Raw genomic sequence first — 14,220 nt, forward strand, 5'->3', positions numbered from 1 at the left:
GTTCGATTTATCTCGGCCGCTAATCTAATCTGAATGTGGTGGGATGGAGAGATTGGGCCCTCTGGCACACGCCGCCCAGCCGGAGTGCCAGAGAGTTGATATTCAGGCGCGGTTAAGGGGATGAAGACGGAACACGCATTAATATTTCATGAGGAGCTCCTTCTTTGCAGAATAAAAAGGGTTTTTTTTTTATGATTTTTGCAGCCGAGTCGTGACAAAGCGTTCCTAAAACTGTCGCTGCCACATGGAGAAGGATTCCACTCCAGCATGCATCTTAATTACTGTGTGAATATATTACTGCTGCCTTTTGGAATAATGTTCCAGGAATAAACCAGCTGAGCCGCGGCAGCAGTGAGGTCATTGCCCACCGCCCCACCGCCCTCTCGTTAGCAAGTTTTGTCCACTGATGAAGGTAAAAATCAGACGCTTGAGGACACTGCAAGGGCGCTGGCCTAAAGACTCATACTCTGGATCCACCCCGCCCACCCCAGGCCACGCCCACCCAAGTCCCGCCCACTCTTCGCTGGAAGCTGTTAAACTCCGCCCCCACCTCTTAGTCATGTGAAACTCGCTTCAACACTTCACCATTACCAACAACAGTTCACAGCCACAGAAATGACCACAGAGCCTTGTAACTCAGGGCAACAGCCAGACCATAATGATGCAAACGTTCACGGCTAATTACGTCAGCTCTGACTCTCGTTATCCCAGTTTTAGCTCCAGTCCGTCCAGCTGAGGCGCAGCAGCGTCGAGCTCAGCTCGAGCTCCCCCGCTCAGGTACGGATAAGGACACTTTACCGCCTACTAGGAGGGCACTTTATCATGTACTAGGAGGGCACTTTATCGCCTACTAGGAGGGCACTTTATTGTGTACTAGGAGGACACTTTATCATGTACTAGGAGGGCATTTTATCGCCTACTAGGAGGGCACTTTATTGTGTACTAGGAGGACACTTTATCATGTACTAGGAGGGCACTTTATCGCCTACTAGGAGGGCACTTTATTGTGTACTAGGAGGACACTTTATCATGTACTAGGAGGGCATTTTATCGCCTACTAGGAGGGCACTTTATTGTGTACTAGGAGGACACTTTATCGCCTACTAGGAGGGCACTTTATCATGTACTAGGAGGGCACTTTATCATGTACTAGGAGGGTACTTTATCGCCTACTAGGAGGGCACTTTATCGTGTACTAGGAGGGCACTTTATTGCCTACTAGGAGGGCACTTTATCGCCTACTAGGAGGGCACTTTATCGCCTACTAGGAGGGCACTTTATCGCCTACTAGGAGGGCACTTCATTGCATCCCTCCACTGGAAACACCTGAGAGGACGCCTCATCCTTTTTCCCAGAATGCACTTCATCACTCTGCCGTCTGTAAAAGCATCCGGGGGACATTTTAAAGAGTTTTCTGCACTTTATCATCCGTGCTGTAGTGGAAGTCTTGGCTTCGGTTTGATGTTTGTGAACCCCCCCCCCCCCCACCACCCCCCGCCCCCATTCTGACCGCCGTCGACCATTTTTAACAGCGACTGTTTACAGCATCGGCTGAAGCCTTTATTGGTTTGAAGGGTGATTGATGATATATTTGTTGTTTTAAAGGGTTGCGTAGGTGCCCATTGCTTCTGGGTGCTGAGGAACGTGCTGTGCTGGGGGGGGCTGTTTATTGGCCCGTCCCCGCCAGTATTACCTTCCATTTGCATTCTAATTTTGTACAAATCTGCTGCTTGTTCAATGGGCCTTAGTGAGATGGATGCCCAGGTTTATAACACGCTGGGATGTCGTTATGGAAATGAGGGAAATATTATACCCAGGAGTCATAACCCCCCCCCCAACCCCCCCAGTGATATGGGCAAAAGGTGGCGGCGGCCACGGGAAGTACGTCTCGTCACCGCTCGTTGCCTCGCACAAATGTCGTTATGGTCCGATTTGCGGGGCCGAGGGCAGCGAAGCGGCCGCCGTCCCGGGCGGCAGATTGATGGGTCTGGCGCAGGCGCGGCGCCATCGCGCAGGAGATGTACGCGGCTTTTAATAATGCGATTGCCGAGAATAACGCGGCACTAATTGGCTTTAAACTTCTGCTGATTGGCGTTCATGGAGGGCCGCTCAGCAGGAGGACGGGGTGGCGAGGAGAGGCTGTCAGTCAGCCCTGAAACATTAGCAGCTCCGCAGCGAGGTAAACAAATGTTCTGGCAGCGGCGCGGTGCTCAGCTAAGAGCCCCCTGGTTGGTATTCAGAGGGAAGCTCGTCCATTAAGGTTCATTCCGGGTCTCTCGGGGGCGACCTTAATGGACAGAAGCTACGAGTCTGTAACTCCAGCGAGCTGTGATTCTGAGCGCTGCCCAATGAGCCTCCAAAGACTTTACCCCCTTTGGGGGGGGGGCCTGTTGCTTTTAGCGGCTCCTCTTATTACAGTCACGGTTCATGTAAACATACGCAGCCAGATAACCTGAACGCAGCGCTCTGATTCGCCGCCTCTATTAAAACGATCAGTCATGTTGTCACTGTTTACTCTTAACAGATTCATCTTTCTGGTGGCGGTTGGAGCAGGGCCGTATTAGTCTCTACGCCGGCCCGCCGTGCTCGCTGGTGTGATGGATGACCGCCGGCAGGTGGCACTGCCTTCTGATGGATGGAGGCAGAAGTGTGCTAATGGCGTATTGTTCTAAAGCCTTCACCGGGCCGTAACTTAGCGCACCGGGAAAAGCCTTTTGCTGCAACTCCGGCAATTTGTTGCAACCCAAAAATATTCCGTTGCAACATGCGGTGGGGGAAGGGGGGGGCTGCTGGGTGATTTAAAGGGGAGGGGTGCCGGGAGCATAGCGAACCATATGTTTCTCAGCGTTCGTTAGCTTAACGCAGAGGTTGTAGAATGGATATCTTGTTGCTGTGCGTGGCACCAGGCTGATTAAACATCTGGACGCGTCAGCGTGAGTGATGACTTCATGAACGCAACATCAGGAAACCTCTGAAGTGAACCACGGCCGATTATATCCTGTTAAAAAAAAAAACTTTTTCTGCCTCATTTTATCTTAGGTAGCTTCGGAGGTCTGAGTGCTAACACATCATGTCAAACATAGCACAAAACTTTGCTGTTAGAGTGTCAGTCAGAAAAGTTGACGTCTGTCCCCAGACAGCATTGTTCTTTAGCACCAACTAAAATCATTCAACTATATCAGCACATGTTGTGTTCTGCATCCCTAAATATTCAGAGTCAATATTCACAGTCAGCGACTGGATACTCAAACCCAATGTGCCCATTAAAGAGTTTTAGCTAATGCTAATGCTATCATCTGAGGAGTTAGTCAAGTTGCAGAAATTGTCTGAAAAAGATTAAAAAACTGTTATTGAGACTCTTTTTTGGAAAGTCTGGTGTGGTTAATTAAATTCTCTGTATTGTTGTTTTTTTAAACGCTAGCTTGCGTCTGCGAGAGACTCATCAAAGTGTTTGAAAAGGCCGTGCAGAGACCTTACCTGCCGCGTTTCTGCTTCATTTGAGTCGAGCCATTCGTCTCTCAGGCCAAAAACTGTCGGCTGAATACAAAACAGACACTTTCCATCTGTAACATTTATGAAATGAAGCGTCGTCTGCGGCACCACCGCTAGCCGCGCGTCTCAAGGACGGCGTCCAATAAACAAAACAACAGCAGACTGGAAATGAGGATCTCACCTCCAGATGGTGTTTGGAGTCACTTTCTCCTTTCATATTTCCTCAGATAAATCTTTATCTAGAACTTGCAGATGTTGCCTCTGCGTATTTGGACACGTAAACTCGCCATAGCGCGCCGCGCTTTGTGTAATTAGGCTTCCTTCCAGTTTCATCAAGTGATGCCAACGCCGAGCACGCCGCTTCCTGCATTTCATGTCCCGTTCTGTTCATCTACCCGCCATTACAAGCGACCTCCGAGATTGCAGGGTGCCACGTAAAAGCCCCCCCACCCCCACCCCCGTTCTGTTGTAATGCCTCACAACAGTTGCCAAAAAGCAACACAACAACCATCTTAACCGAGACTTAACTATGGGTCATCTGTGGTAAATGGCGAGGCAGATGGATTAGCTACTCCTACACTGCGGTTTAAACACGCACACAAACACGCAGAGTTTTCGATCGATGTGTGTATTTGGAGTAAAGAGCCCGTTGACTTGCTGACACCTACACAACAAGTGCTGCTTTCAGAGACGTGACTCTCGAACATCCTCCTACTCTCCATCACTTATTTAGCATTTGTGTACATTTCGGATTTGGAGCTGCTAAAACAAGTCTGGCTGATATTTTTATATAATGTATTGATGTTTTCTCCGCTGATATGCCTGCAGCTAACTGGACTGTGAACGTTGAGGCTTTATAGCTCATCACAACAGAACTTTTTAAAAAGGTCTCACAATGTGAGGCTAAGCTATACATCTTTTACTTTCAGGCTCTGAACGCCTGATATATTTGCAGGTTGTTTGTTGGTTGGCGGCCCATTATCTTGGGGCAGCGCGCCAGTTGTGGCCCACACACCAGTGGTTGCTGAACCACTATTTACCATTTTTAACAAATTAAAGTACAATTCTACTGAAATAAGATATCACGTCGTCTTCCAGCAATATTTTTTGGTTCTGTCATTTGCTTTTCTCACCAGACATCCAAGAATTTTAAAGTTGTAGAGAGATATGTTTTTGGAAAAGTACAGTCTGGTTTCATCCACAACTCCAGTAAAGTAAACAGCAGGAATAGTTTAAATGAGTTAAGGTCGGAATCTTTTCACCAAAGCTTAGCCAGGGACATCGTACGTACAGATGTGATGGAGTGACGCGTCATACATGGCAAGGTTAGCTAAATGCTAAGTCAAAAATTGTATTTAATGCAGTTATGTGCTAATGTTTCAATCAATCAATCAATCAATCAATCAATCAATCAATCGATCGATCAATCAATCAATCAATCAGTCAATCTTAATTTATGTAGTGTCTGTTACAATCAAAATTGTTTCTACGCACTTTCCAGAATCCCAGGGACTGACCCCCAACAAGAGACAGTGGCAAGGAAAAACTCCCCTTTAACAGGAGGAAACCTTGAGCAGGACCAGGCTCATGTAAGGGGACCCTCCTGCTGATGGGGGGGCTGGAAAGAGAGGGGGAGAAGGGGGAGGACAGGTAGAGGAGAGACTAGGCAGAGATCACTGCAGGATTTCCTGAAAGTTAACCCATTAATCTGAACTCAGTCACATTAACTTAAGCATCTTAACACAAACAAGCTCTGCTTAAAGGCTAACCTTTGAAACCGTGAGAAAGTGTTAGCATTAAATCACTGGGGTGCATCCGGAGAGGGGGCAGGAATGATTTAAACAGTTGCAGTAATCTAGACGTGGTTGGGTGGTTTTGATTCTGGTTAAGGGCAGCACTAACACGACGCCACTCATGGCTTTTCTTTCGGTCGGAAAGAAGCTGTCGGTTGACAGCTTTAAGGGCAGGTGAGGACTGACTGAAGTGAGCGGTGTTGGAACGACCCCATCTGGTGGTCAAACTAGGCAACTACAACGTTCAAATCCATACAAGAAAATAAACTAGCGTTTATACACACACACACACACACACACACACACGATGTCCTTTACAACGTTACTTGGAAGCTTTGATAACTTTAAACCAAACGAAGATTGATTGATGACGTCGGCGCTTGTTTCCAGGGGCGGAGCTTCGGCCATCCCACCGACCACGCGTGCGGCTGGGGCATAATAATCCCAAATGCAGAATATTAGTTCCACCTAGCCCTCGTTTCCGCACGGACGCATTCTATAGACGCACACAACAAACTTTGTGTGGGAGCCAAATCAATAGTTAATTTTGAAGCGTTTCTGTGTGTCTTTGTGTTTGCTCATCATATTTAACGCTAACAGTAATGATGAACATTACATTTCTTCTTATGTATGATTCTAAGGCAGCTGTTCCGTGGAAAGCCATGTCTGCTGATGTTATATTACATTTGAGATTAGAGATTATGATCTTAGTACCGTAGATAAAACTGCAGCTTCCCATTTCGTTTGAATAATAAATAATGACGCGGGGGACACTGCCCTCTAGCGGCGATTCCATGCGATCAATTTAAAAACGTCTATTGCAGGGTGATTTTAGGCACTTAAATCCACATAAAAGCAACGTATTCCACCTGCCTCCTTTCGGATTTGTCGGTGCGAAGCATCTTATTTTAGCTTTAGAATATTTTATATAATCTTTTATTCTAGAATATGCAACTCCTCCACAAAACCAATCTTTCCCCATTTTGAATCTCCAAATCTCATCCAATCCAGTTTGTAAAGCAATTCTCGTTTCCAAACACGTCAGAACCGTGTGCAGCACCTAAAACCACCAGCAGGGGGGGCGACACAGGCCCAGAGATGACGTCACACCCCAGAAACTCCTGTAGTTGACGTCACACGGATGTTTAAACCATAAACCACCATCACACACGTTGCATTTGAATTTTTTTTTTATTTGTTTTAGTACAACAGTTCAAGTCAACTAGCCACTGTATCTATGCAAACGCCCAAGTGTATTGCTCATTCCACGTGCAGGCCCACGTCAGGTGATCTTCGCGATGGCATCCATTCGTTTACAGCTACAGAACAAGAGGTCGTGTGCTTTTGAAGACTTTTTATACAAAAGCAGAGAATCAGTGGCACAAAACATTTGCAGAAGGGAGGGGAAAAACTAGCATATGGTAGCGAAGCTGCACCAACACCGTAATCAAACCTTGTGCTACTCTTTTTTTTTTTTTTTTTAAAATACAGTTAAGTGCCGAGTACAGGTGATTCACAGGATCGTTTGCAAAACTATGAAATAGGGATAAAAGACCTATGCATAGAAACATGCTTCCTCGAACAGGTAACACTGCTAATTTTCAAAAAGAGCAGAAGCTGCACCGACAAGCTAACACATCGAATGGACTGGACTGAACACGGGGGTGCGGCGGGGGCGGGTCCACACGCAAAACCAGCGCCAGTACACTTAAAGCGGGAGAGCTGAAAAATTCACAAACTGGTATGTTTTATTTCAAAAAGGTGGATGATGAACGCAACAGAAATACTGGCCGGACAAAATAAAGCAATCTTTGGATACGTAAAAAACCCTGTACAAGCCCCGCCCCCTCGCTCAGTCCTCCGAAGTCCCCTCTTTGGTTTCCTTGTTCTTCCGGACTTCTTCCAACTTCTTGTCCTGTTGAAAGAGACAAACGTCAACATCCCCAGCAAGCCACAGGTCATTCCGAGTCCTTCCGGGAGCTCCCACCTTCTCTTTGAACTTCTCATCCATGGCTGCCTTCAGGGCAGTGCGGTTCTCCTTGTTGGCCTCCATCTTTTGGTTGAGCTTCTCCTCCGCCATCTTGCTGAAGTTGTTGTTCTCTTCCATGGCCTTCTGCAGCACCTCCTTTTCGTGCTCGCGCTTTTCAGCCAGGTGCTTCAGGACCTCCGCTTCGTGGTTCTGGAACAGCAAACATCCCATCACCCCACAGACATCTTTGGACATCCGAAACAATTACCAAAGATGAAAGGCCACCTTGCGTCTCTCCTCCGCGGCGTCCAGTTTCCGCTGAATTTCCTCCAGCGAGACATCTTTCTTCTTGGGAGGGGACAGGGGGAAGTCACCCTTGGGGTCTGGAGTAGCCAGGATGACCTCGAAGGCCTGACCAGAGGCCCTCTTGTCGAGCTCTTTAACTTTGATGTCTGAAATGAAAAGTCTAATTAAAGCAGAGTGAATAAAGACTTTTTGGTTTAAAACCAGAAGAGAAACCAATCACCTTCGGAGGCGGCCATCTTCAGGGTGCTGCACGTCAATTACCTGCGAGAGGACAATTAAGGGGCTCGTTAGTGACCTCTAGCGGGCATCTGTAACAATTCAGCTAAAAACCGGGGAACGGCGACACCCCGTGGCCACCCTCGGTACTTCAGCAAACCACCGCCCATCAGACACAACAGAAACAAGAACATCGAGCACGGTCCATTGTGTCCAAACTTTTGGCAACCGTCACGCCCAGAGTGACCAAATGCAGAGGGGGGGAGCGCTTCAGAACCGCCAAATTAGCCGATAATCCGCCACACGGCGAACAAAAGGGCAGTGATCAGGGTGGGCAAGGCTGGCAGTGCCAGGGGCAGACAGGCCCGGAGCCGAACAACGGCCTCGGATCAGGGAGGGGTGGCACAAAAAGGAGCCCATCAGGGAGCACCTGTTCGGTGCAGCATGTGTTCCTGCAGGGGGGGGGGGGCTGGCATGCACAAGTGCATCAGGGTGGCTCCACAAATATTTAAAATCTAATTTAAGGAGAACGGCCGCTGTCGTCGACCGGGTTCCCAAATGGAAAACTAAATATTGAAAACGTATTCAATAATTTGCTTAATTGGAACGGTGGCCTCACGCTCCCCACCTCACCAATCACGCCCACATTTGATATTTGGGCTGAAATGTTAAAAAAAACTAGACTAAAAGAAGAAAAATGAGGACCACGACGAGGAGTAACGTCTTTAATTGGATTCTGTGTCATTAGCGGCTAAAACAAAGGCGCTTTTGACAGGAGGCGCAAACAAAAGACGGCGGAGCCTCAACACGCACCGCCCGCCAAACAATGGCTCAAACCGCCCCGACAGCCCGCAGCACCGGAGGTCCCCCGGCCGGACCCCTTTCCCCCCTCGTCTGGGCCAACGGCTCCGAATTCAAACAGAACCAGAACCAGACAAAAACGCGCTCCATCACCAACAGCCTGCCGCGTTCCTTCACTCACGTGCCAGCGAATCAGCGATCGACACAATCAAAAGAAGAAAACCATCAAATTTGTCGCCGCAGCTTCGATTCCGTCAAAATTCGTACTTACGGGCGGGAAAACGCGAGTTGTTCACGAGATGCTGCGTGTCACACCCACCTCCCGCGAGCTCTGGATGCTGTTGCGCCGCGGTCGCCGTCTGCGCTGCGCGCGAGCGCCTCGAGCGCGCACATAAATGGGCCAGGGGGGCGTGCCGTGACATCAATCGCTCTCTGTGATTGGCTGTCACGTCGCTCTCTGGTGCTGTTGGGAATTGTAGTTTTTGTTTTCTCTCGATCAACGGGGAAAATAATCAGCGTTTCTGGGGCCGCAGAATCCCGATGAACCCGAATGTAGTTTTAAGGACAATGTAGATACATTTGTTTCGGATTTTAAAACATTATATGAAGAAAGAAAAATACAAAATAAAACTTTTGTAGTGCAAGATGAGTTCAAATGTGACACTGGGATTTGAATCACATTTGATAAAGGCATCAGGCATAATCTGGATATCAGTGATGATTCACTCTGGGTCCTCACAGAGGTGGGAAAATATGTCTAGTGTGTACGGTCTGATCTGGGCATGTTGCAATGATATAACAAAGGATGACAGTGCTGAATTAGCATTAGCGGCTATTCAAGATCTGTCCTTTCCTGCATTTGGAGAAAGTCTGAGCAGGATAGATTATATAATCCAGTTTTTGTGCTTAATATTGGAGGGATGGAATGTGTGAGAAAAGCAACGGGCTGTTTGGCTTCAGTTGCCACAGAAAAACAACTCCATTAATCCTATTAATGATCAAAGCTGTTTGTGTTCATGTTTCCCTGAAGTTATGTCCTCTCATTTTGCTGCTTTTTCCTAATTCACTGGCATGCAGCTCAAGCCCAGAGTTAATCAGTATCACTGAAGCTCTTCTTTCATGCAGATCCTAAATAAAACATTTTCTGTGTGAATTCTGACGACCAAATTCAGCTTCAACCGATCGAACTCCAGCTATTTAGTTTCGGACTATTTTTAGTTCCACATTATTGAAGAGGGAAGCAGATCAGCTCTGATGCTGCCAACAGATCTATTTTTACTGCAGGCATGTGGATGTCACTTCACCTCGCTTGTTTTTACTTTGTTGAAGGCAGGGTTGCAGAGGCGACGTGCTGCTGGATGGAGGCATGAGAACCCTGCACACCTCTGTCAGACCAGTGAAGCTGCACTGGTCACTCTGGTGTCACAGGTGACCAGCGGGGCTTCTTTCGTAAAGGGCACCGGTCACACTCCCAGAGTTTGAGTGGGTCAGTGACAGATCCCACCCTGATAAAGGCCACAATGTTTCCAGTCACTGGAAGTGCGCGTTAGAATAGTTACGCATCACATGCTCTCAGTAGCATGTGACTAGCGCTAAAATGCAGATTATATGTTAGCATGCTAACGGGTGTGTTTGACTCCAGTCCCCTACATGGGCGCTAAAATGTTGCCGTGGTGTGTTTTTGTTCAGCCTGAAACAGGAAATCAGGCTAAAAACCAAAACTCAGCACCAAATGAAGTTGATCCGGGTGGTTCCGGTCCTTCTGAGTCCAGCCTGGATGATCTGCTTCATCTCATTGAGGAGGAACAGATGGTATTCACAGCCTGCCAGTATCAGCACCCCCCCTCCTCTACAAGAGACAGGATAGGGACAAAGATGAGGTAGAGAGCGGAGGGTCTGTCTGTCAGGACAGTCCAACCCTGCAGATGTGTGTCTGAGGTCTGGGGAGGTGTGCTTGCCTTGCTAATTATCACCTGTATGATTCAAACCTGTTTGGTAAATGAAAGGGTCACAGAATTCTGTGATCTCCCACAAGTGGCTCAAACATCAGGATGCAAATGGTCCCTCAGGTGTGCTCACAACCGTAGCCTTCACTTGCTAACGTCCCCGCTGAGGGAGCTTCACCCCGACAGGTGCAGCTTTGTGATGAACAAAGAATCGAGCGGTCGGATGATGGGAAGTGGGGGGGGGGGGGGATGTTAACCAGAGCCACCACTGTGCTGCGCCACAGGAAGGTCTCCCACTGTGACGGCTGAGGAGCGGGACCGTCCCTCCAGAGGGGCTCGGCCACGCTGCTGTGGCTGGAGCTGGAGCCTGACCCACTTCTGTTCACCCCCCCACTGTGTTGAGCAGGACCCAACGATGGAGTGGAGAGCAACCCCGCTGTGGTGCGTGAATATTTAAATATGTAGAGCAATCACGTTTAAGAGAAGTGAGAACTTTTTATGTAACTGCGGGTTACGTAATCACCAAGTCAGCTGCTCTCTTCCCTGGGAGGCTGTGGAGACGTGGTCCCCACCCCCCCCTTTACTCCGCATATGTACGCTGGCACGTGTGTTCCAGCGTGTGCAGCGGCGTAGCGTGGAGAGATGCTGCGATGCTTCGGTTGTTCTTGAGACCCGTAAAGGTCCAGTGTGCAAGATTTGGCAGCATCTAGTGGTGAGAATAAGCACAGCAAGACGCTGCTGTCCTGCTGCCTCTCAGGAGTGTTGGTCAGGGTCATGGTCCGTTTTGGTAGTCCAACAAGCTAGCACCCACGGAGGGGGACCCGCAACAGCGTTTATATAATTACTCTCCTCCTAAGTGAGCGTTTCCATATCCATGATCCTGGAAGTGTCTTTGCTAACAGGTCAGCACAGGTCACAGGGTTTCTACAAACCACCTGGTTTCAGTCTTTGTTCAGTGAGGTTCTGCCAGCTGCTTTAGCACGCTTGTATTAGCATCGGATGACAGGTTTGTCAGCAACAGGTTGAACCATCTGGAAAAGGAATCCTGATTTTTGAGTTTTCTCTTGCTGGAGTAGCAAAATATCAAAAAGAGAAGTGCATGTTGAGTGTTTAAATAGATTCTTGCACCTGCTCACCACTGAGGCCAAAGCCAGCAGTCCGGCCCTCACTGTCCCATTAGCTAATCCTTTAGCCCCAAACATGACCCCCCGCCGTCCTTTCACCCCAGCCGGCACAAGGAACATGTTTTGGGTTTCCACCCTCTGACAGATGGGCAGCTCAGAGCTTTGTTAGCTAGCCCGAGACAGTGTTAGCAGCGGGCCTTTCCTCCTGTCAGGGCTGCTTTCACTTTAGCGGCCTTTTTAAAACTTTAATCCAGGCGACCACTTCGCTGAATCTCCCTGCAGCAGCAACACTCAGACCCGTCTGTGAGACAAACCGCCTGGAAAAGAAGGTGAAATGTAAAACCTGAAACTTTGATGTTCTCCTCCATATTCATATTTTGGATTAATATTTCAATATTTCAGCATCGCCTTGATGCTCCCTGATAATAGTCCCAGGGCTGAGACTGCACACAGTCTGCACACTTGGGACGGCTCCTGTGCACTTTAAAAACACCCCTCCTGGTTACAGTGGGAGGGGTGGGGCTGTTGTAGGGAGGGGCAGTGTGGTTGGGGGGTAGTTGTTGTGGTGAGTCAGGGTTTAGTTCTGTTGCAGGACTCCTTTGGGACTGAGGTGTCAGCCCCGGGACACAAGGAGCAGGCAAACAAAGGGCTGAGATGGACCGGAGGGAGGTGGAGGGGAGTTGCTGGGGGGGGGCGACAAAGAAGACCTGCGGAGATGATCTGCAGATGGCTGCTGGGGTGACAGCTGACATTTTACACTGCAACAAATCAGGTTTTTCGTTCCCCTGATTGAATTAGTCTCATAAACAGATGTGGACATTATGGCGATGGGCGGGGCCTCTGGGTGGGTGTGGCCTCCGAGGGCGTGGTCAGAGCAGGACACTGAAAACTGACCCCTTTGTTGTGCACGTGTCTCAGTACAACCCCACTTGATTTCCATTCAAACTTGCTGAAGCGGACATGCTCGGGGTAGTCGTGAGCTGAGACCGTGATAATCATAATCCCAATCTGGACCATAAGTGTAATCCTGATGTTATCCGAGCCAGATGTGTGAGTGTGTGTGTGTGTGTGTGTGCGGCCGGCTCATCCCAGTTAATTTCTGAGCATTATCTGTCTGATCGAGCGCTCCAGTTGTCCCGACCATCAGATCATAGATGTGCCTCTGATGGCTTTAGCCCGGTCAGAGCGCCAGTTGTACTCGAGGTCTGAAAGAAAACGACGCTTCCAATTAGATCCAGAGTGAAGAGAAGCTTTGGGAGGTGGGCTGAGCCCCCCCCAATGAGCAGTCAGGTCATGTTTGCCGCCCGTCTGTAGGCCGGTCTGTTCAAGGAAGGATCTTGCTCGAGCGGCAGATCCAGGAATTTCAGTGGGAGGGAGCCGTTTGTTGCTTTGAAACATCATTGTTGGGCTGGTTTTGAACAGTTTTAGCAATAAGAAACCACCACCAGAGGATTCCCATCCTCTCCCCCCCACCAGTCAAGTCCTGCTCAGGGTTTCTTCCTGTTAAAATGGAGGTTTTCCCACCTTGTTTGGGGGTCAGGCTGGACTAAAACACTCAGAGGGATCTGGAGTGTAACAGACGCTGTTTAAATAAGGTAACAGACGCTGTTTAAATAAAGTTTGCAGTTGCGCCTGAGAGGGAACGATAGCAGAGCAATCGGGTATCCTCCAACCTCAAGGATGCCCCAGATGAACTGAGCAAAAACGGACCTTCTTCCATGAACTAGCTAAAAAAGCGCCATGGAAACAAAGCCAGTAAAAGAGTTTTTGTGCTCATTCTGGACGGCAGACTTACAAACAGTGACGTTTATTAGCTTAGCGCAGCAGACGTTAGCACAGAGAGGTTGTTGATGAGACGGAACAGAGGTCAGAGTGGACCAGAGCTGATTTTAGCCCGAGGAGGAGGAGGACGGGGGGAGTGGACCCGCCAGCCCTCCCAGGCCGCTATGAGCTAGCGCGGCGTGTCATTAGCTCAAAGTGAGAACGGGGTCAGGCCGGAGTGAGGGTGATGCCAAGCTGAGCTGTCTGACAGGGAGCTTATGGAGGAGGAGAATACGATGGCGCGCTTACGCTGTCAGTCCGCCCTGCCCATCGCTGGAATGATGTCATGTTTACAGCCTCCGTCGCCACCGAAGGAGGGAGACCAAAAACCACCTCTTCTTACTAAATAGGGCACATGAAAGGAGGGTCACTGGCGTAGCCTGGTGGAGGTGAGGGAGGCTGCACTGTTTACAGCTGTGAGCTGGACAGAAGATCGGAGCTCCATCGTTGGGGCTCATTTAGCCGAAGGAGGCTACAGGACGGTGGTTGCTATGGTTACAGTTTGAGCCAACAAGGTCTGTGTGAAGGTTAAAAACGTCCCTGACATGAGGGGACGAGCGCCAGCTGCAGATGAGGGTCGTCAGATGCTGAAATAACTGACAGAATCAGCCCCCCCCCACGTCCTCACCACCACCCCCCTTTCATTCTTGTCTCCCATGTCCTGCGTCTCGTCGACGTCCCTCCTCTCCAGGCCCCTGCATGTTGGAAGGGGCACGTTAGCGTCCACGTGATGGCTTTGCTCCTCGCCAGGC

The 14,220-nt window shown here is 49.1% G+C and overlaps 1 protein-coding gene across 2 annotated transcripts; it reads right to left on the minus strand.

The window, feature by feature from the left end:
* Positions 1 to 6,468: 6,468 nt before the first annotated feature.
* On the minus strand, positions 6,469 to 8,986 carry LOC101071216 (stathmin-like). Of its 2 annotated transcripts, none has more exons than XM_003969074.3 (5): positions 8,897 to 8,986; positions 7,781 to 7,821; positions 7,540 to 7,706; positions 7,273 to 7,464; positions 6,469 to 7,200 (listed from the first exon to the last, which is right to left on the minus strand). In XM_003969074.3, exons 2-5 carry the CDS (start codon positions 7,794 to 7,796, stop codon positions 7,138 to 7,140), a joined length of 438 nt encoding a protein of 145 aa, XP_003969123.1. In that variant the 5' UTR covers positions 7,797 to 7,821; positions 8,897 to 8,986; the 3' UTR covers positions 6,469 to 7,137. The 2 variants fall into 2 exon arrangements, with proteins under 2 accessions (XP_003969123.1, XP_011607473.1); XM_011609171.2 differs by having other exon boundaries at positions 8,849 to 8,973.
* Positions 8,987 to 14,220: the final 5,234 nt, after the last annotated feature.

Source organism: Takifugu rubripes, chromosome 12 (assembly GCF_901000725.2).
Source record: "Takifugu rubripes chromosome 12, fTakRub1.2, whole genome shotgun sequence".
Lineage (NCBI taxonomy): Eukaryota > Metazoa > Chordata > Actinopteri > Tetraodontiformes > Tetraodontidae > Takifugu > Takifugu rubripes.

Bases quoted from the DNA above. Each gene is read 5' to 3' on its own strand.
- LOC101071216 (XM_003969074.3), bottom strand. The intron at 7,465-7,539 runs GTGGCCTTTCAT...TTGCTGTTCCAG, and splicing joins CCGCGGAGGAGAGACGCAAG to AACCACGAAGCGGAGGTCCT. The intron at 7,201-7,272 runs GTGGGAGCTCCC...CTCTTTCAACAG, and splicing joins ATGAGAAGTTCAAAGAGAAG to GACAAGAAGTTGGAAGAAGT.